The sequence below is a fragment of the Cyprinus carpio genome, chromosome A19 (assembly GCF_018340385.1).
Source record: "Cyprinus carpio isolate SPL01 chromosome A19, ASM1834038v1, whole genome shotgun sequence".
NCBI classification, from domain to species: domain Eukaryota; kingdom Metazoa; phylum Chordata; class Actinopteri; order Cypriniformes; family Cyprinidae; genus Cyprinus; species Cyprinus carpio.
In genome coordinates this window covers 5,410,787-5,438,286 of record NC_056590.1, presented here as the reverse complement: position 1 = coordinate 5,438,286, position 27,500 = coordinate 5,410,787, and the positions used below count along the sequence as shown (strand labels likewise).

General features: G+C 35.6%; 2 protein-coding genes across 3 annotated transcripts in view; one reads left to right on the top strand and one right to left on the bottom strand.

Annotated features, from left to right (window-relative positions):
* LOC109101921 (ectonucleotide pyrophosphatase/phosphodiesterase family member 2-like) overlaps positions 1 to 14,880 on the bottom strand; it is a 22,851-nt gene extending 7,971 nt beyond the window's left edge. Inside the window, exons 1-18 of the mRNA XM_042775892.1 lie at positions 14,723 to 14,880; positions 13,075 to 13,171; positions 12,860 to 12,991; positions 12,547 to 12,672; positions 12,186 to 12,246; positions 10,924 to 11,021; positions 10,054 to 10,133; positions 9,183 to 9,302; positions 8,896 to 8,951; positions 8,396 to 8,461; positions 3,725 to 3,797; positions 3,229 to 3,634; positions 2,857 to 2,888; positions 2,645 to 2,772; positions 2,502 to 2,565; positions 2,314 to 2,401; positions 2,047 to 2,216; positions 1,529 to 1,586 (exon numbers count right to left, since the gene is read on the bottom strand). Coding sequence (XP_042631826.1) covers positions 1,529 to 1,586; positions 2,047 to 2,216; positions 2,314 to 2,401; positions 2,502 to 2,565; positions 2,645 to 2,772; positions 2,857 to 2,888; positions 3,229 to 3,634; positions 3,725 to 3,797; positions 8,396 to 8,461; positions 8,896 to 8,951; positions 9,183 to 9,302; positions 10,054 to 10,133; positions 10,924 to 11,021; positions 12,186 to 12,246; positions 12,547 to 12,672; positions 12,860 to 12,991; positions 13,075 to 13,171; positions 14,723 to 14,740 — 1,873 coding nt within the window. The 5' untranslated portion in view covers positions 14,741 to 14,880. The remainder of the gene's footprint in view (positions 1 to 1,528; positions 1,587 to 2,046; positions 2,217 to 2,313; positions 2,402 to 2,501; positions 2,566 to 2,644; positions 2,773 to 2,856; positions 2,889 to 3,228; positions 3,635 to 3,724; positions 3,798 to 8,395; positions 8,462 to 8,895; positions 8,952 to 9,182; positions 9,303 to 10,053; positions 10,134 to 10,923; positions 11,022 to 12,185; positions 12,247 to 12,546; positions 12,673 to 12,859; positions 12,992 to 13,074; positions 13,172 to 14,722) is intronic.
* Positions 14,881 to 20,978: 6,098 nt separating this feature from the next.
* LOC109101584 lies at positions 20,979 to 25,282 on the top strand. 2 transcript variants are annotated; one of them, XM_042776135.1, is made up of 4 exons: positions 20,979 to 21,003; positions 22,631 to 22,686; positions 23,446 to 23,502; positions 23,989 to 25,282. In XM_042776135.1, the coding sequence occupies exons 1-4, from the start codon at positions 20,983 to 20,985 to the stop codon at positions 25,202 to 25,204; spliced, it is 1,350 nt and encodes a 449-aa protein (XP_042632069.1). In that variant the 5' UTR covers positions 20,979 to 20,982; the 3' UTR covers positions 25,205 to 25,282. The 2 variants fall into 2 exon arrangements, with proteins under 2 accessions (XP_042632069.1, XP_042632070.1); XM_042776136.1 differs by lacking the exon at positions 20,979 to 21,003 and adding an exon at positions 21,799 to 22,552.
* The last annotated feature ends 2,218 nt before the right edge of the window (positions 25,283 to 27,500 follow it).

The window sequence follows — 27,500 nt, the reverse complement described above, 5'->3', positions numbered from 1 at the left end:
GTCTTATTTTGGATCGAGGTGACGTCATCTAGGCCTCCAGAGCAAGACAACTAAAAAACAGATTCAGGCTCAGTCACGTCAGTTTAGTGCTCTTGTGGCGCCCCCCTGTGTTCCTGTTTGGTATCGCAGATTGACTTGTGCTATTTTTTTTATTAAAAGTGCTGTAAACTACTAAAAGTTCATTTTCTGTGAAGCTGTTTTGCAACAGTGTATCATGAAAAGTGCTACACTAATAAATGTGAATTGAATTGCAAACAGTTACTCGTGAATTTATTTATTTATTTTGGCACTATATGCATTCATTGCAAATTATGAAAATGAAAAAGTACTTTTTTAGTACTTTAGTTTGCATTTATTTATTTTTGTGTGGGGGAGTGCGGTCGAGCACCACTTCTTTTTTTCTACTACAAGCATTGATTGTGTATCATATGCACGTCAAAGTCAATTTCTGCGAATAAATCGCATGCCACATAGAAACAGAAAATCATTTGTTTTTCTTTAAAAATGCCGTATCTGTCACACGTTCTTAGCAGCTCACAATCATTAGTTGTACCATAAATGTAACAAAACAGTTTTTAACAAAGTTAATGTAATGACCGGTATGTTTGATGATACTTATCTTTATTTACTTTGATTTATAGAGTAATTTGGATTTCTTAAACTGATAAATTAAAAGGATTTTTGTTAAAATAACATAGAGCAATAACATATTTTTATCTATGCAAATGCAATATTTCTAACTTAAGTAATACTAAAATAAAGAGACAGTTATTTAACAATATATAGATATGTTAAGGAGTAGTAACATTTGTAACTTTGATGGCAGCCATAATGTTGAAGTGGTCCTCAGTGAAAGTGAGTTTGACATCCGTCTTAAAGGGAAACCACCCCAAAACTGACGGTTTACTCTGAAATCTGTGCGCGAGACGAAACAGAGCGAGGAAAGTGAAGTAAACCCAGGCTTTAAATAACTTCTGTCTCAATGTAGTTTAGTGTTTCAACCACAGATGGCGACAGAGGATGTTCAAATCCACAGTCCTTTAAAAATCAGAGTATTCTCGCTCTCTTTTTTTTGTTGTTGCATTTTTGCCCGTTTTTTTAAAAACATGTCTATATAGTTTATATTAAATTTTATTTATTATTTTAGATAGATACACACATAGATACATACATAGCACTTAAAGTTTTAAAGTTTTTTGTGTATATGTCTATATAGTTTTATTAATTTTTATTTGTTAGTTTTATGTTATTTATTAGAAGGTAAACTAAAATAATGCAACTATTTGAAATGAATTTTAAGCTTTTTAATTTTATTTCATTTCAGTTCATTTGAACTTATTTTAAGTAACAAAAACCTTTTTCTGGTTTTAGTTTTAGTTAACTATAATAACCCCAATACATACATATTTTAGGTTATATTGTATTGTATGCACACACACACACACACACACGGATATGTCCTGCCTGTTTGATCACATGACCGGTCACTGAAGGATGACATGAATGTGAAAGTGAAACGGATCTTAACTGTTCAACAGTCCGTCAGCAGCTGAAGGAAACCTCTGGGAACTTTCTTCAATGTTGTTCTGTGAACGAGAAGAGACTCAATCCACTGACCTGTAAAGGACACGCATGTGTGTGTGTGTGTGTGTGTGTGTGTGTGTGTGTGTGTGTTTCTGTGTAAAAGTGAATTTTTTTTTGTTTTTTTGTGTGTGTGTTAGTTTGTGTGTGCTTCAGTCTTATTTATTATTTAATTTAGTGTGTGTGTGTGTGTGAGTGTGTGTGTGTGTGTGTGTGTGAGTGTGTGTGTCTGAGTGAGTGTGTGTGTGTGTGTGTGTGTGTGTGTGTGTGTGTGTGTGTGTGTGTGAGTGTTAGAGTATGTGTGAGTGTGTGTATGTGTGTGTGAGTGAGTGAGTGAGTGTGTGTGTGTGTGAGTGTGTGTGAGTGTTAGTATGTGTCTGAGTGTGTTGTGTGTGTGTTTAAGAGTGAGTGTGTGTGTGTGTGTGTGTGTTTAAAAGTGAGTGTGTGTGTGAGTGTGTGTCTGACCTCATCGTCACAGTTACAGCCCAGGTCATGGGTCACCTCAGTGGGCGGGGCTAAAGGCGTGGGTGATGTCACTTCCTCTGGCTGTGTGGGGGTGTAGGGGGGCTTCCTCAACACGCTGTTCAGACTGCCGTGAGTCCCGTTATTAGGAGCTGGAGTCAAACCCAGCAGATCTACACACACACACACACACACACACACACACAGCATGAATCTGTCACGATTCTCATAATCCAAACTATTTTGAGAAGCCCGGCAGCATTTTCTCACCACACATGACGTTATACAGCTCGATGTTCTCAAAGACAGGCACTTCTGTCTTAAAATTGAAGTTTGGTCCAAATCCCAGAAAGATCCTATAAAAAAACAAAAACAAAAAAACGAAAAGAGGAACAGAGTAAAAAATTACTGAACAAACTAATTAATTAATTAATTAATTGATTGATTGATTGATTTACCTGCATGCTGCTGATCTTGTTGTCAAAGCCATGATCTCCAAAGAAGCCGCAGGTCGCAGGAGATCTGCTCTCAAACACAGCACACATCTCAAACACAATATCAAACATCATATCACATATTACACACACACAGTGATACACACATTGCCACGTGCCACTTCCTGTCCATGAGCAGGTGCACGTCCTCGATGCGTCTGTTGTTGGTGTAATGCAGGCGTTTGGGCAGGTGCTGCTTCAGGTACGGCTTGAAGTGCTGATTGGGCATCTTACACTGGAATCAGGTCAAAGGTCAAATGCAGCACCATGTACAAACACAACAGTGAGTCTGTCTGAAGGATGCCATTGATGGACTTACTGTTAGATTCGCTACGATTTCCTTCGGATCATCTAAAACATGAAGAAACATGAAGGTTTTAGAAGTACACGTGTGTAAGTGAAACTAATGTTTTTAGAGTTTGTGTATACGCAGGGTGTAAACTACTACATAACCACACTGAACGGGACAGTTCACCCAAAAATGAGAATTCTGTCATCATTTTTCCATACTGTGACAGTCAATGGCTACCAGCAGCTGTTTGGTTCCCAACTCTCCACAAAATATCCTCTTTTGTTCACAACAAAAAAAAAAATAAAATAATTTTGGAACAATTTGAGTAAATAATAACAGAATTGTATTTTTTTGTGTGTGTGAACTGTCCCTTTAAGTGAGATAAGCGTGTGTATTCACATGGTGTGCTGGCGTTTTTGGGGCCGATTCTTCCGGAGGACCCTGGGGTCAGTGTGATAACATCAACACCCAAACAGCAAAAACACAAATACCCTTCACAATCACAATCATACACCCCCAAACACAAACACACACACACACACACACACAAAGGCACTGAACATTTGCTGTGAGAAGTCCGTTTAAATGAGGGTCTGTGTGAGAGTAACAAATTTTCAAGTAGGACTTTTGACTTTAGGCCCACTGTAATTGTATGTATGTGTGTGTGTTTCTGTGCTAGAACACCAGAGATCGTACCGTGATCGCCCACCAGGATGACGTTCACACAGCGATGGAGGTTCATCTGTTTCAGGCCGTTCATCAGCTGACCGATGATGTTATCGATCTTCCTGAGAGTGTTATCCAGCTGCCACACACACCATATTTACCCTCCTCTAAATGTCACACACTAGTCAAAGTCTATGTGTGTGTGTGTGTGTGTGTGTGGGTGTTTCACCTCGTTGCTCAGTGGACCCAGGATGTGTCCGTATGCATCCGGCTGCTCTGAGTGGATGGCGTAGACATACGGCCTGGAAAATACAAACCACACAAAACTACATGACAACTACACAAAACTACATGATGCAAATAAATAAAGTGTAATAATAAAACTGTGTGAATGATGTATGAGCAAACCCCTCAGTAAAAACCTTCAGAATATAGAGAGGGATAAATCTGTAGGTTTTGGCATACTGTATGTATGTGCTGCTGAAGTGGAGAAACACATTTTTGAAGATATGGATTATAATTGAAAACTACTGGCGCAAATAGATAAAGTGCAATAAAATAAACACTTAAATGTGTATTTTGGATGTTTTCTTTCCACTAGTCTGAAAGAATGGCATGTCATGAAATCAAAATAGAGCAAACTCTCACAATTGACCAGTGCATGGAAAAACACTGGGCTGTCCTGAAGTGTCTCGAGTTTCAGCCTGACCTGATATTTCCCTGATATTTTCAAATGTTAATCATTTTGAAACATTTAAAGCAGGCAGGGTTAACCTTACAGTAGTACTCAACGCCGATTACTGTCAGACTTTCAAAATCCTTCATCATTTGAATTAAGATTATAATTTAATTTTAAAGCACATCCACCACAAAAGCACCACTTTTTAAGAGAGATAATTCTAAGGTTAAACACAGATTTAAAACCAAAACAAGAAATAGTTTAATAGCTATGACACTGTTTTTGAAATCAAATCGTTGCATAGCTATGACCGCAAACACAGGCATCTAACAGCCAATCTTAAAAAAAAAAAAAAATTATGTAGATAAACCCAAATAAGAAATAAAATGGTTATCATATAAACGTGTCCTATTCTGTGTCCGGAACTCCTGAAACATTGGAGTCTCATAATTTAAAGCAGTCAAAGCAATTTGGGAAAGAAATCAATTAAATCTGTATATGGGTGTGTATAAAAATATTTAGGTGTAACCCTCTTTGTAATCATTAACATTTTCATAAGTAACTATAATTTAATTACACACTAACAGATTACAGTTACATTATTTTGTAATTACATTATGTAATTCCATTACATGAAACTAGTTACTCCCCAACACTGGTAATCACTATAGTAATTGTTACATTCACTATAGGTAATCACTATAATTATTATTATTAGTTTTCACTATAGTTATTGTTATAGTAATCACTATAATTATTGTTAGTTTTCACTATAGTTACTGTTACATACACTATAGTTATTGTTGTAGTAATCACTATAATTATTGTTAGTTTTCACTATAGTTACTGTTACAGTAATCACTACAGTTTTCACTATAGTTATCGTTATAATAGTCACTGTAATTATCGTCACTGTTTTAATCATAGCAATCCTTATAGTAATCACTACAGTAATCATTACAGTTTTCACTATAGCTATCGTTATAATAGTCACTATAATTACGTCGCCATTTTCACTATAGTTATCGTTATAATAGTCACTATAATTATCATAACAGTTTTCACTATAGTTATTGTTATAATAGTCACTATAATTATCATTACAGTTTTCACTATAGTTATTGTTATAATAGTCACTATAATTACCGTCACCATTTTCACTTTAGTTATCGTTATAATAGTCACTATAATTATCATTACAGTTTTCACTATAGTTATTGTTATAATAGTCACTATAATTATCATAACAGTTTTCACTATAGTTATTGTTATAATAGTCACTATAATTATCATAACAGTTTTCACTATAGCTATCATTATAATAGTCACTATAATTATCATAACAGTTTTCACTATAGTTATTGTTATAATAGTCACTATAATTATCATAACAGTTTTCACTATAGTTATTGTTATAATAGTCACTATAATTATCATTACAGTTTTCACTATAGTTATCATTATAATAGTCACTATAATTATTGTTAGTTTTCACTATAGTTATTGTTATAGTAATCACTATAATTATTGTTAGTTTCCACTACAGTTGTTGTTATAGTAATCACTATAATTATTGTTAGTTTTCACTATAGTTATTGTTACATTCACTATAGTTATTGTTGTAGTAATCACTATAATTATTGTTAGTTTTCACTATAGTTACTGTTACAGTAATCACTACAGTTTTCACTATAGTTATCGTTATAATAGTCACTGTAATTATCGTCACTGTTTTAATCATAGTAATCCTTATAGTAATCACTACAGTAATCATTACAGTTTTCACTATAGCTATCGTTATAATAGTCACTATAATTACGTCACCATTTTCACTATAGTTATCGTTATAATAGTCACTATAATTATCATAACAGTTTTCACTATAGTTAATGGTTATAATAGTCACTATAATTATCATAACAGTTTTCACTATAGCTATCGTTATAATAGTCACTATAATTATCATAACAGTTTTCACTATAGTTATTGTTATAATAGTCACTTTAATTATCATTACAGTTTTCACAATAGTTATTGTTATAGTAATCACTACAGTAATCATTACAGTTTTCACTATAGCTATCGTTATAGACAGGGGTGCACATAAGTGGTCCGCAGGTCCGCATGCGTGACCAAAATAAAAAATGCGCTATATAAATAAGTTCTGACAGCGCATTTGCGTACTGACATGGCTGACAGCTGTTAATACACAATTACCATTTTAGATCGACAAACTGTACTATATAAGATTTATTTTCAAACTGAAAGCATAAATCTAGGCTATCCCATGCCGTTTTAAAAGCACAATCCAAAACTGTAACATTCATTCAATGACACTCTTTAATCAGCAGCACTAAATCCAGAACATGTATACCTACTTGGCGGCAACCCGCCAAAATAAAAGCCTGCTGATTTTAAATTTGAAAATTATGAAAACCGTTTATTTATTTATTTTTAAATGCTTTTATCAAAAGCGACTTACAGTTGGGAAATACATTAAGGGATTCTTCTTAAAGAGGCAAACAAAGAAAGTAGTAGCAAATATTAGCATTTTATTTTTAAGTTTACTATAAAACAATTGTATTTGAATTTAATAATAGGCCTACCTTTTATTTTTAATAATATTATCATACATTTTTATTTAGTTTATTATTTTACTAAAAAAAAAAAAACTAAAATGCAATGTTAATGGGTCACGCTATATATATATATATATATACACATAAATATACACACAAAAAGCAGTGTGACGACCAAACCAAATCTCCAGGATCTCTTATGAGAACCAGGCTGAAAAAATTATGTGCACCCCTGGTTATAGTAGTCACTATAATTATCGTTGCAGTTTTCACTTTAGTAATGGTTATAGTAATCACTACAGTAATCGTTACAGTTTTCACTATAGCTATCGCTATAATAGTCACTATAATCAGTGTCAGTTTTCACTTTAGTTATCATTATAGTAATCACTACAGTAATCGTTACAGTTTTCACTATAGCTATCATTATAATACTCAATAAAATTACTGTCACAGTTTTCACTTTAGTTGTAGTTATAATAATCACTATAGTAATCGTTACAGTTTTCACTATAGCTATCGTTATAATACTCACTATAATTATCGTCACAGTTTTCACTTTAGTTGTAGTTATAATAATCACTATAGTAATCGTTACAGTTTTCACTATAGCTATCGTTATAATACTCACTATAATTACGGTCACAGTTTTCACTTTAGTTATGGTTATAGTAATCACTAAAGTAATCATTACAGTTTTCACTATAGTTATTGTTATAATACTCACTATAATTATCGTCACAGTTTTCACTTTAGTTGTAGTTATAATAATCACTAAAGTAATCATTACATTTTTCACTATAGCTATCGTTATAGTAGTCACTATAATTATCGTCACAGTTTTCACTTTAGTTATGGTTATAGTAATCACTACAGTAATCATTACAGTTTTCATTATAGTTATCATTATAATACTCACTATAATTATCATTACAGTTTTCACTATAGTTATTCTTATAGAAATCACTACAGTAATTGTTACAGTTTTCACTATAGCTATCGTTATAATAGTCAATATAGTTATCATCGCAGTGTTCACTATAGCTATCGTTATAGTAATCACTACAGTAATCATTACAGTTTTTACTATAGCTATCGTTATAATAGTCACTATAATTATCGTCACAGTTTTCATTTTAGTTATGGTTATAGTAATCACTACAGTAATCACTATAGCTATCGTAATACTCACTATAATTACGGTCACAGTTTTCACTTTAGTTATCGTTATAATAATCAATATAATAACCGTTACAGTTTTCACTATAGCTATCGTTATAATAGTCACTATAATTATCATTACAGTTTTCACTATAGCTATCGTTATAATAGTCACTATAATTATCATTGCAGTTTTCACTTTAGTAATTGTTATAGTAATCACTATAGTAATCGTTACAGTTTTCACTATAGCTATCATCATATTAGTCACTATAATTACATCACAGTTTTCACTTTAGTTATCATTATAGTAATCACTATAGTAATCGTTACAGTTTTCATTACAGTTATCACTATAGTAATCGTTATGACTATATTTATCATTCTTGAAGTGAAGTAAGCATTCCAGTAATGAGTACCCGATGCTTAACTGTCCCTCATAAGAATGTTTTGTATTCTCATTAGTAGTCACATGACACACCTCTCGTCATCAGGCAGGTGCAGCCACTGCAGGATAGTGAGGATCCTCCGTTCCAGAGGAATCACCCTACAGACAGAGAGACAGACAGATAGGTTCATTCAGCCCCTCACAAACAATGTCACACAGACGTCAGAGCTTCACGGGCAACTGGTCGCATCCTCACTACTCATGCGAATGAAGCTCTTCAGGGAAGAACATGAAGGTCAGGACAGACTGAGCCGCTCTGAATGACCCCTCTGAGTGTGAGAAAGGTCTTTGTTTGAATCATGTGTTGTTTGTGTCATTAGTCTCTCGCTGTGACACTCTGAGCTTTGCTCCAAACACTGAATGCTGATTTTAGAAGAAAACCTCCACTCTGCTGAGAAACAGTTGATTAATCGGTAGAACATAAACATTTAAGATCTGAAACCAATAAAATGAAGCAGATAAATGAGTAATCCTGCTAAATGTGATTGTGAGTGTGGCATTCAGCACATTTGGACTGAGATCTCAGTGCTCACCAGGGCCAGAAGAACGTCCCAGCTTTCACGCCCTGCTTCTCTGCTGTGATCCAAATCTGAGACGGCAAACAGACAAAAACAGTCTAATTTATTAAACACGAACCCACTTCAAACTAGACTTTCCATCCAAACCCAAACTGAGCTTCATGATTTATTAAGTGTTCCCATGTAAAACCTGTACGGAATCACATTTATGTCGTACATTTGCATACGACATTATAAAGCTTATGTAAACCGTCTCATCTGTCATTGGCTGAGGGCCATGTGTGGGTGGAGTCATAACTCACGGGCTGCCCGCCCCACCAGCGGTGATTGAGCTTCTCTCGTCCTTTCAGTCTGAAATGAGCTTTGAACACGGGGTCGTACATGGAGTTACACACGATCCCGTGAGACTCTGGATACAAACCCTGAGGAACAACACCAGAAAATACCAACCGGTTCAGTTAAATCACATCATAAGAGCAAATCGAGTGCTCTTATACTAGAATCTGGTGTAAAAACAATTTTCAGTTAGAAAGTAAGTTTCACAAAGAAGTGGCAAGTAACACATTGAATTAAATGTGAAATTTTGAGTCCAGCAAGAGGAGATGCTCACGCACATAATCATAGAAAATTTCCAAACATCAAAATTGGCTTCTAAACAAAAGCATTTCATAAGATTTTTTTTTTTAGTTGTTGTAATTTTTTTAGTTAATGTACCAAAGTATTTTCTATTTTCAAACGTATTTGGTGCGGATATTTCACAGCTTTTTTGCTGGTGTTTTCATTTCTTTAAAAGCATACTCAAAAGTTTGTTATTTACTTTTCTTTGTTTTAATCTACTGTTTTATTCATTTATTAAATCTCAATGTTCATAAAAAGGCTCAGTTTGTTTATGCAAGTTATAATGTTATATATCAATAGTCTAGTATAAATAATCTTACATTTCTTCAGTTAAACTGTATAAATCTCAACATAACAGAACACGAAACACTAACAGATCTTTTTACATATTCATCTTGTGCAAAAATACATTAAAAGCCTTCACTTCAACGTTAACTCTCCTGATACAGTCTGAAGCATGCAGGAATTAGACATGTTCTGCTTCAGATGATCGGATTCATGATTAGAGTGAATCAGAGTGAATCTGTCTGCTGTGCTGTGAAGTGTGTGCCGTACCGTGGCCAGCGTGTAGAGGTTCGGGAAGGTTTTGGACGGGTACATGGGTCTCATATGAGGGGCATGAGTTCCACACGATCCTACCAAAGAAACACATGAAACGGTTTTAACGAGCAGCTGATAAATGAGCAGCCGTTTTAATGACTAGCTGCTCTGAGACCTCAGTCATGGAGGACGCTGTATTTCATTAGACATGAATGAGAGCGAGGGATGATGTGAGTTTCTGTATTGGACAGCTCACATGAGTCGCAAAGGAATCCCTCAACAGTTTGTTATTACACACGATTACGTCATACATTAAGTCCAGCTAGTGCAAGACCAGCATCTGTGGTTAAAAACTATATAAATGTTTATATTTTATTTTTTTAGAAAATGTTGTTACAGACTTAGAAAGAAAACATCAAAAACACACTTTTAAGTGTACCTGTGGTTTAATTTGCATTACATTAAAGGTGCAGTGAGTGATTTCTGGAAAATTACTATTTTATCGATGTCCTTACTACAGTTCTGGGCCTTGAACGTTTCAGTTCCCTTGGTGTCCATGGAGGGTCAGAAAGCTCTTGGATTTCACCAAAAAAAAATTAATTTGTGTTCTGAAGATGAACAATGAGGGTGAGTAATTAATGACAGAATTTTCACTTTTGGGAGAACACATGTTTTGTGCTTTGACCTCTGTCTCCTCCCCAACCACGAGTGGACACGCCCCTTGATGCTGTTTGGTGCTCGGTCCGATCCACTTCTCAACAGAGTTTTTCTAAAATCGCTTACTGCACCTTTAAACACAGCGTCTGACCTGACTGAGGTCCAGTGTCAGTGTGTGTGCAGGGATGGATTGTGGGATTGGTGTGATGCAGAGATGAGATTCTGTACTCAGTTTGTGGATGTTGGGTAAGACGCTCTTCCCTTTTCTTATGTAAGAGGCACGGAAGCCGTCCAGAGACAGGATGATGAGCGGAGGACGGACAAACCTTCAGCAAACACACACAAGAGCAGATTCAGTACACAGACTAACAGTGTGTATGAGACACAGACACACACTCACACATAAACACACACACATACTCACTCACACACTCACGCACTCCGCAAACACACTCGAAAGCAGATTCAGTGCACAAACTCATTGTCTATGATACACTCACACAGACTCACGTGCACACTCACATACTTGTACACACTCACGCACACACACTCGCACTCATACGCACACTCACTTACGCGCACTCACTCACGCGTACACACTCACTCACGCGCACACACTCACTCACGCACACACTCACTCAAGCACACATACACACTCAAGCACACATACACACTCACACGCACACTCACGCACACACTCACGCACACACACACAATCATGCAGACGTACACCTCGCGCACACACTCACGCACATACACTCACACACACAAACAATTACAAAACAACCCACAACACTCACGCACTCACTCATGTGCACACACCACACACACATACACACCACAACAAAATAATCAACAACAAAATAACCACCAAAACACACACACACTTGCGTACACCCACTCACGCGCACACTCACACACACACACACTTGCACACACTCGGGCACACACTCATGCACATGTACATACTCACGCGCACACTCATGCACACACTCACATGCAAACACGTGCACACTCACGCACACACTCACGCGCACACTCACGCACACATATGCGCACACGTACTCATGCACGTACACACACACACGTACACACTCACGCGCACACGCACATGAACGTACACTTGTGCAGACTCATGCACACTTACACACACTCTGGCACACACTCATTCACATGTACATACTCACGCGCACACTCATGCACACACTCGCACACACTCACACTGACGCGCACACTCACGCACACGTACTCACGCATGTACACACTCACATGCACTCTCACGCACACGTACACTCACGCACACACTCATGAACTTACACTCGTGCACACTCACGCACACATACACTAACTTACTCATGCACTCACAAAAACACGCATTAACTCACATACTCACGCAGACTCATGCACACACACTCACGCATAAAGTGACACACTCGCACACATGCGCACATTCACGCACAAACTCACACACACACATCAGCATCACTCACCCTGCAGGGCATTCTGGGCTCTGAATCTCCTCACAGTCGCCCTCCAGCCAGGAGCTCTCGCCTACAACACACTCACACATAATAAACAGTCAGTATGAAATCTTATTACAACCCTATGAAATCCATGTTATTTTTTCCCAAATTAGGTTTTTTGATCTGGATAGTGTTTTAATGGTTTAATTACATTTTAATTATCAAAAGGCATTTCAAATAAATTGAATTAAAAAATACTTTAACAATCTAATAATCTATTACGATTTTTTACAATAAGAAAATTATTTTTTTGTATAAAAGATATTATTTGGAAAGTTTATGCTGTCTGTTAAAAGTCAAAAGCTGTGTGTGTGTGTGTGTGTCTGACCCTTGCACAGTGGTCTGTAGTTGGTACAGCAGTCTCCTCTCAGCAGACAGTCGTCTGAACAGTGACAGGCGTAATCCTCATTCCTGACCTCACCGCAGCGCTCCCGTGAACACTCGAACCCTCCCGCTACACACAGCCAGTGTTACAGTTTGACTTTTCATTTTTATTTGTTTATTTATATTAACAGTATATTTTTATGATTTTATTATTTGCTTTTCATCAACTTATTATCCCAGTTTGGGAAACTCTAAGAAAGGTGTATATTTTCAGTGTTTATGTGTATATTGTTGTGTATGTGTGTGTTTTTTCCCACCTGTCTTGAGGCACTGCTCATCGAAGTCGGAGCAGCAGCTCAGGTACGTCTTACACAGATTATCACACCTGCAGTTGGGCGGCTCCGCCTCCTTCAGCTCGAAACAACGGCCCTTACAGGAGCCTGAAAAATCTGACAACACACAAACACACACACACACAGTTCGTCAGTCTGATGCGATAAACACATGTACAGACGTGTGGAGATGGACTGACCTCTGCTCTGTGGAGGAGTTTCGTCCACATCTCCTGATGACTGACCGGCCTGAAACACATACGCCTCACACACGGTCAGCGCCAACACACACAGCGCCTGAGGAACACACACACACACACACACACACACACACACACACACACACACACACACACACACACACACACACACACACACACACAGTGTTATACTGTGAATATAGTCACAAAGCTACATAGCTAAAGTGCTGAAGTACATGCATTAAGTGCCTTAATAATAATAATAATATGAAAAATAAGGTAGCTGAACACTTTCTAAACATTTACTAAAGAGTGCATTAGCGTCACACACTTTTTCACCACCACTGGTTTCGGAAGTCTTTTTTTTCTATTCATGTGAACTTTAAAAAAAGTGGTAAAACATTACAAAACCCTTAACCAAACCAAGCAGCTACAAGGACAATCACAGCATTACAAACTCTGGCTTCAACACAACAAAATTGTTGAAAACTGGGGAGTGCATTATACTAGTAGTTTTAATGCATTAATTATGCCTTGTAATGCACCTTACATTGCATTGCATGATTTCATGAATAATTCATTGATACACCTTCGGAAAACATAATGCATTAAAAAAAATGTTTTAAAACAACTTTTACCCTGGCAAAACTATAAAACTATACATTCATTATAGAAATGTCCTTGTTGCCCTTTTATAGATCTGGATAAATTCCTTTCCATTCCATGACTGTGTGAATCCTGGTTCTTCAACAAACAAAACAGTTGTTAAGGGGGGGAATTAAAACAGGGAACAGGTTGATTTTTAGTTGTATTGGCTTAGTTACATCAGTAATCGTGGTAGATGGAGCGGTGTGGGTTAAATGTGTGTATAGGGTTAACAGGGCAGCGGGACAGACTGGATATCTGACCATCATTAAAGCATCTGCCAAAGCATGAATGAATAATGAAAACAATAACACAATCTAATCTAATCAGGGTTATTTTAGTCTCATTGAGATAATATTATAGATTTGTGTTAGTTTATGTGCATTCTGTATCATTTTTATTCGTTTTTTTAAATGTCCACATAGTTTTTATTAAATTTATTTCAGTTTGTTATTTTAGTACTTAAAAGTTAAACTAAATGAAAATGTGAAATTGACATCTTGCTAAAATAAAAGTTAAAATTCGATGTGTTTTTGACGGGTTTAGCTCTACTTACTATAATAGCCTGAATATAATGGAATTTCATATATTTTATTTTAATTATATAAGCTGAATTATTATGAATCTTACTAAATAACCTGATGAATAGATATTAATAGACAGATTATTTAGTGATTTCAGTACATTATAAAGTTTTGTGCACATTACATTAAAACTCGCATATTTCTGAAGCTTCGCCTCTGACAGATTTTTATTTTATTTACATTATTGTGTTTAGTAGTTTTTCTCCTGCGGGACAGAGATGTGAACACAGGACAGTTCAATAGTGAGTATTTACACACCAACTTGCGAAATCTGACCTGCAAAACGACCCGCACAGGGATTTATTTCAGAATTTATCCACTAACAACGGCGACACTTTCGCGTTTAGCCTCTCCACGGCTCGTGTCGTGTCAAAGCGCATTATAACAGCAGTGAGAGTGTATTTTCATAGCAATCTTACCAGTTTTCCCACGCTCATGATTCTCGAGAATCCTGCTGAACGATCGCGCTGCTCCGCTACTGCTGCGCGCGCCCGTGCGTCTCTGCGCGTGACCCAGCGCGCGACCGCGTTCGCTTAGCTGCGCATGCGCGGAGAATGCGCGGGAGCTGCTCAGTCTGAGGCGAGGGGGTTCTTTAACCGACACGAAAGTCGTGAAAACTGATATTATTACTCTTTTTCCTTAATTTATACATTTAATTAAGCGATTTTTTTGATTTTTAAACTTTCAGAACTGAGGCGGTTTAAAGTTAACCAGTTAGTTTCGGGTAATCACTCCTCAGAGCTGCTCTGACATGCCAGGATTTTCCCAGAAAACGCTCCCGCAGGTAGGAGAGAGGAAAGAGCTCTAACATGCAGAGGGTTTCTTGGAAAACTGTTCATTCATCTCGAAACGCTGTAATTATGAGATGTGTTTAGCTCTCCTCAGGCGTGTTCTCGACAGGGTTGCCAAGTTTCAAAACAAAACGCTCAATTGCCACTCAAAACTAGCCCAGTCGCGTTCCGGGGATAAAATATATGTTTTTGGCGGGGTTCCCCCAGTAAAATTCACATTCCATTGGCTAAATATAACGTCATCCCGCGGCAACGGTGTTAAAGTTGCCCAATTCCGCGGAAAAACGGCGCGGACCTGGCAACAGTGGGCCAACACGCACTGATGATTGACAGGTGAGACTGACAGATGGTTTTGAGGCCGGCAGCCTCTGATTGGACGGTTTCACATCGTCCCGCCCACCCCTGGATTTTACCGGATGTCACAGTAACTGATACTTTTAGACCCGGTTTCATAGACAGGGTTTAGCCTAAACCAGGATTAGGCCATAGTTCAATTAGGACATTTAAGTAATTTTTTTAAACATGCTTTAGAAAAAAACATTACTGGTGTTCATCTTAAGACAAAACAAAGGCAGTGACATGTTTTAAGATCAGTCCGTCCAAGTTTCTTTTAGTTGAAACAGCTCAGATTTACATTTTAGTCTAGAACTAGGCTTAAGCCTTGTCTTTGAATCCAGGGGTTAGTATGACTGAATTTGGAAGTGCATAATGTTGAAAACAGTTGTGCTGCTCAATATGTTTGTGTAAACTGTAATACATTTTATTTTTCAGGATTCACAGATGAATAGAAAGTTCAAAAGAACAGCATTCATTTGAAATAGAAATCTTGTGTAACATTATAAATGTCTTTTTTTTTTTTTGTTTTTTTTTTTAAATCTACTTTTGTGAAACATTTGAATAGTGGTATATCACAGAAATATCACAATTGTTTTTTGTCATTTTATTCAAAATATATAATAACCAAAAACTTTTCTAGATAATCAAATCAACAAATCAGAATGATTACTAAAAAAAATAATAAAATAAATACTACAATAAATATGATGATTATAAATAATTACATAATTTTTACACTAAATTGGATAACAGTAACTATCTTTATATAGTTCACACCACAGCTACAATGATAACGACAGAGAAATTATACCATTGGAGTCTCTTTCATGTTTTTTTTTTTTTTTTTCATTTACACTCTTAGTTTGCCTTGTTTCCCATTTGAGGGGCTTTACAATCTATTATGAACTTATCCAGATATGATGCAGAGTATATACTGAATGTTCTGAAGTATTATTAATTTTTATTGGTTATATATTTATTACTCCTTCAAAAACAGCCAGAAACCTTGGAGTTATGATTGATGATCAGCTAACTTTCTCAGACCACATTGCTAAAACTGTCCGTTCCTGCAGATTTGCTTTATTCAACATTAAGAAGATCAGGCCCTTTCTTTCCGAACATGCTGCACAACTCCTTGTTCAAGCTCTTGTTCTGTCCAGGCTGGACTATTGTAATGGTCTCTTGGCAGGTCTTCCAGCCAGTTCTATCAAGCCTTTACAATTTATCCAGAACGCGGCAGCAAGATTAATTTTTAATGAGCCGAAAAGAATACACGTTACACCTCTGTTTATCAATTTGCACTGGCTAACAATAGCTGCTCGCATAAAATTCAAGGCATTGATGTTTGCATACAAAAACCACCACTGGCTCTGCACCCCTTTACCCTAAATTCATTACTTCAGACTTATGTGCCCTCTAGAAGCTTGAGCTCTGCAAGTGAACATCGCTTGATTGTGCCATCCCAAAGAAGCACAAAGTCACTTTTACGGACTTTTAAATTAAATGTTCCCTCCTGGAGGAATGACCTGCCCAACTCAATCCGAGCAGCTAAGTCCTTAGCCATCTTCAAGAATCGGCTTAAAAAACACACATCTCTTCCATCTTTATTTGACCCCTCTAACTTTTTCACAACTCACTATTCTAATTCTATTTAAAAAAATAAAAAAAATAAAAAATTAAACTACCTTTTTAATCTTTTTGTATTCTCTCTATTTTCTTTTCATTTATTATACAATTATAAAAAAAAGACCTCTAACACTAGCTTGCTCTATTCTTTTTCTATTCTATCTGTTTTCTTTTTATTTATTATATTATTTAAAAGCCCTTGCTACGTATACTGTGTTTAAGCTAACTGAGACTTGTTATAGCACTTATATATCATTGCTCTTTTGTTGTTTTTGATTGCTTCCATTGTCCTCATTTGTAAGTTGCTTTGGATCAAAGCGTCAGCTAAATGACTAAATGTAAATGTAAATATATTTAGTTTGTTTTTATTTGAATTGCCTCTAAGCTAATCTTGTTAATTACTGAGGCCATGTGATGACAGTGAGTATGCTGTAGTACTGTTTGAAATGTCTCTCACTGCATGCTGCATACTTTTTCAGGTACTGTTTACGGTAAGTACACTAGTAATTCATTGAGAACGCAGCCGGTGTGTTGGTCTGAGAAGCTTTCGCATCTGTTGTTGGTGTTGATGATTTCTGGCCCGTTCTGCTGGATTCATCTGATCTGATAGCAGATCTTCAGCACAGCTGCTGTTTGAAGAACTGAAGGCGGAATGAACGTTGACCAGAGACAGACAAATATTTACTCCGGTAAAAGTGCAAACGCAACACATTTCCCGCATGTCAGAACCTGTATGGATCCATATTGTTCACTCTCTCTGTCTTTCCTATTTGAATAACTTTACTGGCATAAAGTACATTTAGTATTGCAATAGTATTAAAAAGTCAGAAAAATAGTTGTCATAACGTATAATAACCACACATTTAATAATATTTGTGACATTCTTAAAGTAGATTTTGATCATTCAAATCACTTTGCTCTGGTCTCTTTTTTATATTGCATCATATTTAGGTCTACTTATATAAATTTCTCTCTCGTTCTCATCTGATCTAATATCTCTGTTTACTGTGTTTTATTTATGCATTAGATCCTTCATTCAGTCTCAAATATTGTTCAGTAACTTAAGTTTTTGTCTGGATGAATCTGAAAACTGTCATTTCTGAATTCTGACCTTTGACTTCTGACCTTCGTGAGCCAGTGATCCAATTATATGACCTCTGAACTTCAGATTTGGTCTGTAATATTTAATTATATCACATCATGCCAGTACACCAGTAAACAAAGGGGTTCAATGTAGATGAAGTTAACTAAAGAAGTTAGTCTAGTCTAGTCTGTATAATGTTTCATGAAGGCATTATGAATAAAATTCATGGAAGAATAGAAGCTTACTCTATATGACAAACTCCTTTCAGTAACTTGATGCTAGCGATCACACCAGCAATGACCTAAACACTTATACGAGTCTCTAGAATCATCTCATCATATCAAGAATATCATCGTTTCTCGTTATCCAGAGAAGAGAACCAGATCCACGTCAGAGCAAAGGTATGTTAACAAGCAGTACATGACACCGAGCTGCACACTGTACACTAGTAATACAGATAAATGCTGCTCCTAATAGCTGTGAACTTGCTTATTTTGCCTGCCCTGTTATTTCTTTTATATTTCTGTGAGTCAGATCAAATAATGATTGATTTTAATTCAGATGTCACTTTTATCTATTTCTCAGGTCTAACTTATGCCTCATGGGGAAAAAAATAAATTAAAGAAAATCTTAATTTTTGATCTCCAAAAGCGGGCAATATGCCGTGGATTTTTTTATTTGTGTATGTGTATTAGCTCACTTTATATCATCAGTACATGAACATCAATAATTTTGTAATGGGTTCATGCAGAAAAGAACTCAAAAAAAGTATTTATGTATTCTGTTAGGAAAGCTACTCATGTCATTAGTGTAGCACGTTTCCATTTATCGATTATTTGTTTCGTTCATGTTAGTGGGTCATAGAAGACTTAGGTCAAAGGTCGATGCCAAATAAGAGGTATATATTCTGGAAATGTATTCATCATGCTGTATAAACACTTGCGGATCTACAGGACACACTTCATCAAAGATCAGGTAGTAAGTTCTTCACTGATTCCAGTACATATGATCTAATCTTGGTTAAAGTGACTCTATAGTTCCTGATATGTTATAATGCCTGGTTACCAACTGAAAAAGTAACCAATCAAGGTTCAGAAACTAGATTTGACTGATCCGAATCCTGTTTGTTCTCAAATGCACATTTACACTGGACCATGAAGATATGTCTGTGTTAAACAGATGTATTTCTTGATTCCTCATGATATAAGAGCTGCCATTAGAGGGCAGTGTTGATCTTACCTGCAGCGCTGAGGAATCTGGGAAATAAACCAATGTCTCAACTCAACTGATGAATTTAAGTGTGTTGGCACAAGAGGGCGCTCGAAGGGTTTGTGTAGAATACTAGTAGAAATGGATGGGTGTTTCCGGTTAGAGAAACGAGAGAGAGAGGTAGATGTTCTGGTTCAAGTATTTAATAAGGAGAACTGGATGTTGGTATCTGAGGTCAACAACTGAACACAAATAGAGAACAATCAAGTATGTTAATGTTAAAAGTATTACAACAGTAGCAAATATGTATTATGCAAATGATCGGTATGAAAATAAATATTCTGAATACCGCAGAACATATACTAATCAGTATTAAATATTAATTTAACTTGTACAAGTGACATTTGTAGGACATTTAAAAGAAGCAATGATACCAGTATGTGTGTTGAATTCCCAGGGAACTGTATAGCCTGAATGCACTGTAAGTCGCTTTGGATAAAAGTGTCTGCTAAATGCATAAATCATAAACCCAAAAAGAAGCTAGTATAGACAAATCAATATATAATGAGCTATAGTTCCATTCAAAGGTAAAATATAAGACATATGGCTTAATTTTTAATCAATCACTCTGAAGAACAAACATAGAGAATCAGAGTCCTGCACGGGTCCATTTTTGGAGACCCGCCCTACCACCAAACCTCAAAACCAAACACAACACCCAACCCGTCACCCGTGATAATATCAAAATTAAATATGCACCCGCCCAGACCCGTTAATATTTGGCCCGTTACCCAATCCGTGCCCGCGATAAATCACACACACTAAAATCATTCCAATTAAAGTGCTTTATTTTTTATCTTGCACCTCAACATCACAACAGCGTCATGAATGGGCTAATGAAACAGACTAAAGTGAGCTTTGTTTTGCGCCATTCAAGTAGCCTACCATCGGCACCTAAATAGGCTATTGAACCTGATAACTATACGCAAATAGACCTATTAATGAAAAAAAAAGAACAAGATAAAATACAACCTGAGCCTGTCGCTCACAAACAATAGCCTTACTAGGCTACGATAAGCATCAACAAAAGCCGCACTGTCGCAGTGGTGGTGACGTGATGGGTCAAATATCATATTGTTGTTGCGTATGTGTAATGGTAATTTACACATACAAATATTGCACATATTTTTCATCCGCGCTACTACCCGCCCGCAAGGAGTTAATTATCCGCCCGCATGTGAATTTAAGGAATGTCACAATCCACCCGTTTTAGACACTTTTATGCGGGTAGCCGACCCGTTGCAGCACTCTATAGAGAATTCCAGAACATCAGTTAAAACCAAGAAATGCAAGACATAGTCGTGGCTTGTCTACAAAAGCAGGGAAGCCAGATGAACAATGTATAGCTGGGTTAATGCGTATGAGTGCAAGTGTTGTTTTAAAGATGAAGGAAAACTTTATACCTCGTGACACAAGCACTGTGTCTCTGATTAATTTATTCAGATCTGCCATAAGAGGGCAGTGATGATCTTACATGCGACGCTGAGGAATCTGGGAAATCAGTCAAAGAAGACTCTTTGAGTTTCTGTTTCCTGTAAAGCGATGCCTTGATTCTCCTAAACATATCTGACTGATGATGAAGAGAAAGAATCAGGTTTGAACAGTTTGAGGAAACACAAACTCATCAGTGTTGGTGTGTGATGGGTTTGATTCTCTGGTGTAAATCATCTCAAAGTGTTCTGCACTTTACCCCGAAATCAACTGAATAATCACTATAGAATAAACATAATAAACACATCAGTACCTTAAATCAGGCACTCAAACCACAGTGTGATACCAAACCCTGAACTGTACGCTCTAGTCCTTATAAAGCAACAATCAGTCTGCAGTTTGTGTGTCAGAACTGAGCGGTTTCAGAATGAAAAGGTTCAGCGGTGAACAAAAGAAAATCTCTCTCAAATCAAATAAGATCAAAGTAAAAGTAACGCAACACTATAATTCCATATTAAACAAAAAAAAAACACACACCATAACCACATCAACAAAAAAAACACACACAGTTAAACTGATTTAGATTTACTCATAGAGTACCGTTAAGAAATGATTCATGAAAGTAAGAAATGCATTGTAAATGTATGCCACGTATATATATGCAGTATGCAGGTAACGTTCTTTGTCGTGGTTTCCAGTACAAATATCCAAACATCCTGTAATCAAGATTTATTTAAGCAAAAACAATAATGAAGTGATGCTTAAAACTAGAAGAAAATCCTATGGGGGTTAGAAAACTCATCTTGTTAGTAGATTCAAAACATGGTTTTCTTGTTTAATTCAGTATGATTTCTTTATATTTCTTAGTAATCAGATGCCATTTTTCAGTGATGATCTGAATTGATGATAAAGTCATTTAAGGATTTTTATAGAATTTATCATCCTCAGATTTGTTCCAGAATATGTGGCTTTAACACCACTGTGATTCTCAGCCAGAACAGTGCTGTATGTTATGGTATAAATATTTTATGCAAATTAGACCTGGTTGAGCTGTATTTGACTAATATCAGGACACTTGTATGAGTTAGTGTTCGTGTGTCGTGTGTAAGTTTCACTTTCTAGGAAACAGAAACACTCAGTATATCTGTGGCCTCCGGAGAAACACAAGAACATAAATACATTTGATTTATTGGCATGTTTGACATATTAATGACTGCACTGTATTTTATGAACAAGTTTTAGTTTGGAACCAGCTGACAAGGAACGATCTTTAGCTTTAGATTCTTTCAAAGTTACGAACAAATGGGTTTGCATTGGTTGTGAAATCAGACAGCTCAGGATGTGGTTTGATGGTTCTGGCGCTGGGCGTGGTTCTGTACCTGAAGGCACTTTAATCAATGAGACTAGCTTTGTTATGAGTCATGATTTGCATCGCTGTCATCTAAAGGGTTGGTCTAACCAGACTATAAATGAGAAATCATTTACCAGCTTTTCACTCTTCATGATCCTTCAAACCGACTTCATTAAGAAAAGCAGCTTTTATTACAAAAATATTAAAAAGGGTCCTGGGGCAGGAGTGGATTTGACAGACAGGTCTGTTGGTCTGAGAGTAACTGTAGGCCGGCATACAGATCTCTCCATCACAGAGAAAAAATTGTGTAGTGTCTTGTTGGCTCCTGCCCCAGGAACTACTAAAAAAAAAAAAAACCATGGTGAGTAATTCTGCTCTGACTGAGTTATAGTTACAGTGTTTGTGGTTTTCTGCTCATGTCTCATTGTTCTGATTACAGAGTTCTTCACCTGAAAACTCTGGTCTTATTCTACCGAGTGCCGATCATGTTTATTTGTAAGTACACGTAAAGTGATGTGCATGCTCACTGCTTTAGCTGCTGCTGCTTGTTCAAATTATGTTTTAAAGCAGTGATTCTTAACATTGTTTTTTTATGATAAAAGTGACCCCCTTTTCAGGGGAAATTAATGCAGCGCATGTGTAATGATTAAATTCATTATGTATAGTTTTACTGGATCAGGAAGACAGATAATGTAAATGATGAGTGACTTAATTATCAGGAGAAATATAAAATATAGACTGAAGATCAATGGCGTAACTCATTTTTTTTTTTTTTACAGCCGTATACTTTAGAAAAATATTGTATGATTATTGTATTTATCAAGGTGACAAATAGTGATGAGTGTCCATTAGATTTAGTTAAAATTGAAGACAAGTCAGCTTTATTTCTATAGTGCTTTATACAGTAGAGATTGAGTCAAAGCAGCTTTACAGTGTTGAACAGGAAAATAGTGTGTCAATAATTCAAACTAAATTACATTCTGCTGTAAAGCAGTCAATATTCAGCTAAAAACAGGTTAAAGTTGATTCAGTTCAGTTTAATAACTGTGTGAAGTTCAATTCAGATCTTCAGGTCTTCAAAATAATATAAATATCATGCTTTTGTGTTATACTGAAGATAATATGATTAAAGACAAAGACTCAGTGATATATTAAAATGTAAATTAACAAAAAAAGTCAACTTTAAATTAACATTAAATAACAAAAAAATGAATGTTTTTTTTTTTAAATGAACTTTTCCTTTATTATTTCCAGAAAAAGTTCTAGAGATCCTCTTGATTTTCGAAAATTCCAAGTTCGTAAACTTAAAAGGTACGTTCACATAGACATTTTGTAAGTGTGTGAATGTATGTAAAAGTGTTTTTACAGGCAACTTTTTTTTTTTTTGGTCTTCTTAAAGGATTTGTTCTCTTTCAGAATGAAAATTTTGTCATCATTTACTTCCATTTGTTCCAAACCTGTATGAGTTTCTTTCTTCTGTTGAACACAAAAGAAGATATTTTGAAAAATGTTGGTATGACCATTGACCATAGTATTTTTTTTTCTATTACAGAAGTCAATGTTCAGATACCAAAATCTTTCAAAATATCATCTGTTCAGCATATACAATATAGTAATATATAGTGTTAAAATACAAGAAAATTGTTAAGAAAATGATTAAGTACAACATCTCTCTCTCTCTGTGTGTGTGTGTGTGTGTGTGTGTGTGTGTGTGTGTGTGTGTGTATATATATATATATATATATATATATATATTGCTGTTTATTATTTTGTACATTATTTTCTGTTTTTTAATAGATCTCTTTCAAGAAGTGAATCGTGTGAGGAGACGGATGAAGATTTTATTCTAAAAATTACTGATTCGGGAATCTTTTATAAAGACTACTCTAATAAAATAAAATCCTTGGAATATTTAATTTATAAAACCAATTATCAATACCAAGATATTAAGAATTATAAACATATTAGTCTCAAAAAGGAAAAGAATGCAATTTTTAATCGTTTTTTTAATGATCTTTGTATAGAAACTAAGAAAACACTGAAATTGAAAAAACAGCTTGCTTTTATATGTTTTAGAAAAAAAGATGGATTATTTGACATGAATAGATGGAAAGTTTATAAAAAATCAGATTTACCACAAGAAGAGCATACTGAAGATAAAATATTTGAACTGCTTCTAGAAATGTATGATGAAGATGAGTGTTGTTATTCAGAAATATATATATTTACTACAAATAGCCCATGTTTGGCAAGACCCAACCATGTGCCCTGCATGATTCAGGCTGTTAAAATAGCAATGATGTTATATAAAAAGCATGGCATAAAAACCACTATTGGATATCTTGAACCCTGGGGTTTCAGTGGTTCGTATGAAAACGTTTTGCCTAAATGCTCTATTAAAGATTGCAGTTATTATTTTGAGTCCCAAATGCTAGGAAGCAAAGATATGATTAATAACTCACCCCAAACACCAACTAAAAGAATAGAAATTGACATGGAATTAATAAGCCCAATTTACAAACAAATTATTCCAGAAGTAGAAAATCTAAAATTTTCCATGAAAGATAGTAAAAAAACGGAGACCAGAAGACCACAACCAAAACTTGATCTTGCACAATTTTGTTCAAAAATATCCAAACCTGATAGCAAAGAAAAATTTCTGAAAAACTTAAATAAAATCATATCAGATTTATTTAAAAAAGATTTAGACAAAACTTTTGGTGATTTCAAAAACCATGGTTTGGAAATGTTTGCGAAATGCATGAAAAATATAAACGATCTTTTCATTGAAATTGACTATGCAAATATTTACGAAGAAATCCACGAATATCTGAAAAGCGTTTTCTTTCCTTGGTGGGCTGGAAAAGTGGAAGATGCATCCAGCAAGTTCTTAAAAAAGCAAACCAGTTCCTTTCTACAAGGAAGTGCTGTTTTTCATTCCCTTAGAGATATAAAAGAAACAGAAAATTTTTTCGATATTGGTTATGTGATTCTCGAAAATTGGAATATTTAGAATAAAATTTGAATATTTTGTAATCTGTTATATTTTGTAATTGTAAACATTTAAATAAACATGCAAATTTGGCTCCTCTGTTGTTGTTGTTGTGCAGTATTTCTGTCATTTATGATATCTTGTGTGTATAAATGGGTGTTCATGGAAATGTTTTGTCAGTCAATAGAAGTTTATTCTGCTTATAAAGTTCAATTTTTCTGAGTTTTACTTTCCCAGATTGCTCAGACACTTGATATTGCTCATCCACCATTAGCCAATCAGTGCTGTCGTGATAAATTAATTTCCATGCATCATCTCCAGATTGATTAGTCACATGACATTTTCATCTCAGGTGAGTTTGGCTCAATAAAGCCTGTGCTAAACTAAGAGCTCATTATCCTGCACCAAAAGAACATGGGCTTGCCATCCAGAAATGTTGCATTTCAAAAAGTATATGTGATATATTTAAAATATGTACTCTCAAACTTTACAAACACAAGCATTTAAAATTAAAATCAGTGTGACAATGAAGGAAATCCAATTTGATGCAAATAAAATGTTCTCTGAAATTTCCATACTGCATTTTTTTGAAATGTATATTCACATTTGAAGTAATAAGTTGTTTCCAGATGATTCCAGGCGCTGTTGCTTTGATCTTGTTCATTGTTGAATGCAGCGCAGTAGTAAAAGCAGTAGTAAGATGATGAGAAAAGCAGGAAGACAGTTAGGATATTAGTACATGATAAATATCGCACACTGCTCGTTCATTTACTTTCTCCTTGCTAAGCTGTCATCGCAGTGTTGTTAATTATTGCACACATTTACCACAGCCACGAGTTGTGAACAGCGGTTCTCTTCCAGTCCTCGCCCCCCTGCTCTGCACATTTTGTATGTTTCTCTCATCACTTCAGACGTTTGTTCTATTCGAACACAAGTGCCCTGCGAAGTGGACATTACAGGATATTCCACCATGATTCCAGTTCGAAGCGAACGTATATGTTCCATTTGAAGTGCATTGAATTGTGCGAAGCGTGAATTTAAATTGTATTTATTTACAGAGGTATATGATGACACACTTGTCCGTGTGTGAAGATGTCGCGCAGCGCAAATCTGTGAATGAATATTCCGCAGTGAGGTAAACTTCAAGCTCACTTCTAACGAACCAATTAAAACAATTAAGTGACCAATACAGCTGCAACACAATTAAAAAAAACATCTAATGCACAGAGCTCACTTCTAACGAGCTGATTAAATGAATTAGGTGTGTTATAGGGCTGCCCGATTATGACAAAAATCATTATTGTTGATTATTCCCTTGAAATTGTAATTGCGATTATTAATTACGATTATCACAATTTACATTGACTGATGTTCATACCATTGTTTGATGCAACTGCATGCCGTATTTTAATATGAAAATAAACAAGCTGAAAACACTAACTGAAAAACTTTTAGTGCTTTTCTATGGTATTAAGCCTCAAATGTCAACTATACATCAGATTGGTTTCTTCTTTAAATTATAAAAAAAATGAATGGTATTATAATGTTATACTAAAACTAAAATTTTAACAATGGAAAAACCCTTAAGATAACATGTAGAAAAAAAAAAAGCATTTTAAGCATGCAGAATAACATAAGTGAACTCTGAACGATTAACTGCCACTTTGAACAATTACGTAATTTTGGCATCTTTAATTGTAATTGCGATTAAACTGAATTAAACGTACCTGTCGGCGTTGAGATTACAAAACCTTTCTTTCCATTTCTCTTTAAATAGCCTGTCCGCCCTTCCAGGTTAAATTTCTTCTTTTGGACATGTTTAAAATCACCAGTAAATTGCCACACAAGCATCAGTTACAATGCAGCTATCATCATATTATCCTCATTCTGCTCGAGATTCTGGCGCCGCATTAAAACGTGCGTGTGTCCCGACTCCTGAGGCATAACATCAACGTAAATAAATGAGCAATTTGTTCTGCTTTAAATTAAAAATAAAATATTGTAGCGAATACACTTTATTTAATTTTCAAAATGATGTTTTATTTATTATTTTATATTATTGTTTATCTCATCCTGCGGGCCGGATTGGACACCTCTTTGGGCCGTATGTTTGACACCCCTGCGCTAGAGGGTTTTAGTTACACAACCCAAACTCAAAATTTTAAAACTTTACAACAATCTATACCATTGTCCCAAATATAATAACAAACAAAAAAATGGTAATAAAACCAACAAAAAACTCCTCAACATAAGAAAAACAAAAAAACCTAAACTTAAATCTCCTTTGGTGTTTGGCCTCTAATAATAAGAAAGAGCA

Excerpts from the sequence above, each read along its gene's own strand:
- LOC109101584 (XM_042776135.1), top strand. The coding sequence starts at position 20,983 with ATGATGAAGAGAAAGAATCAG. Across the intron at positions 21,004-22,630 it reads TGATGAAGAGAAAGAATCAG|AGTTCTTCACCTGAAAACTC; the intron begins GTTTGAACAGTT and ends TTCTGATTACAG. Across the intron at positions 23,503-23,988 it reads CAAGTTCGTAAACTTAAAAG|ATCTCTTTCAAGAAGTGAAT; the intron begins GTACGTTCACAT and ends GTTTTTTAATAG.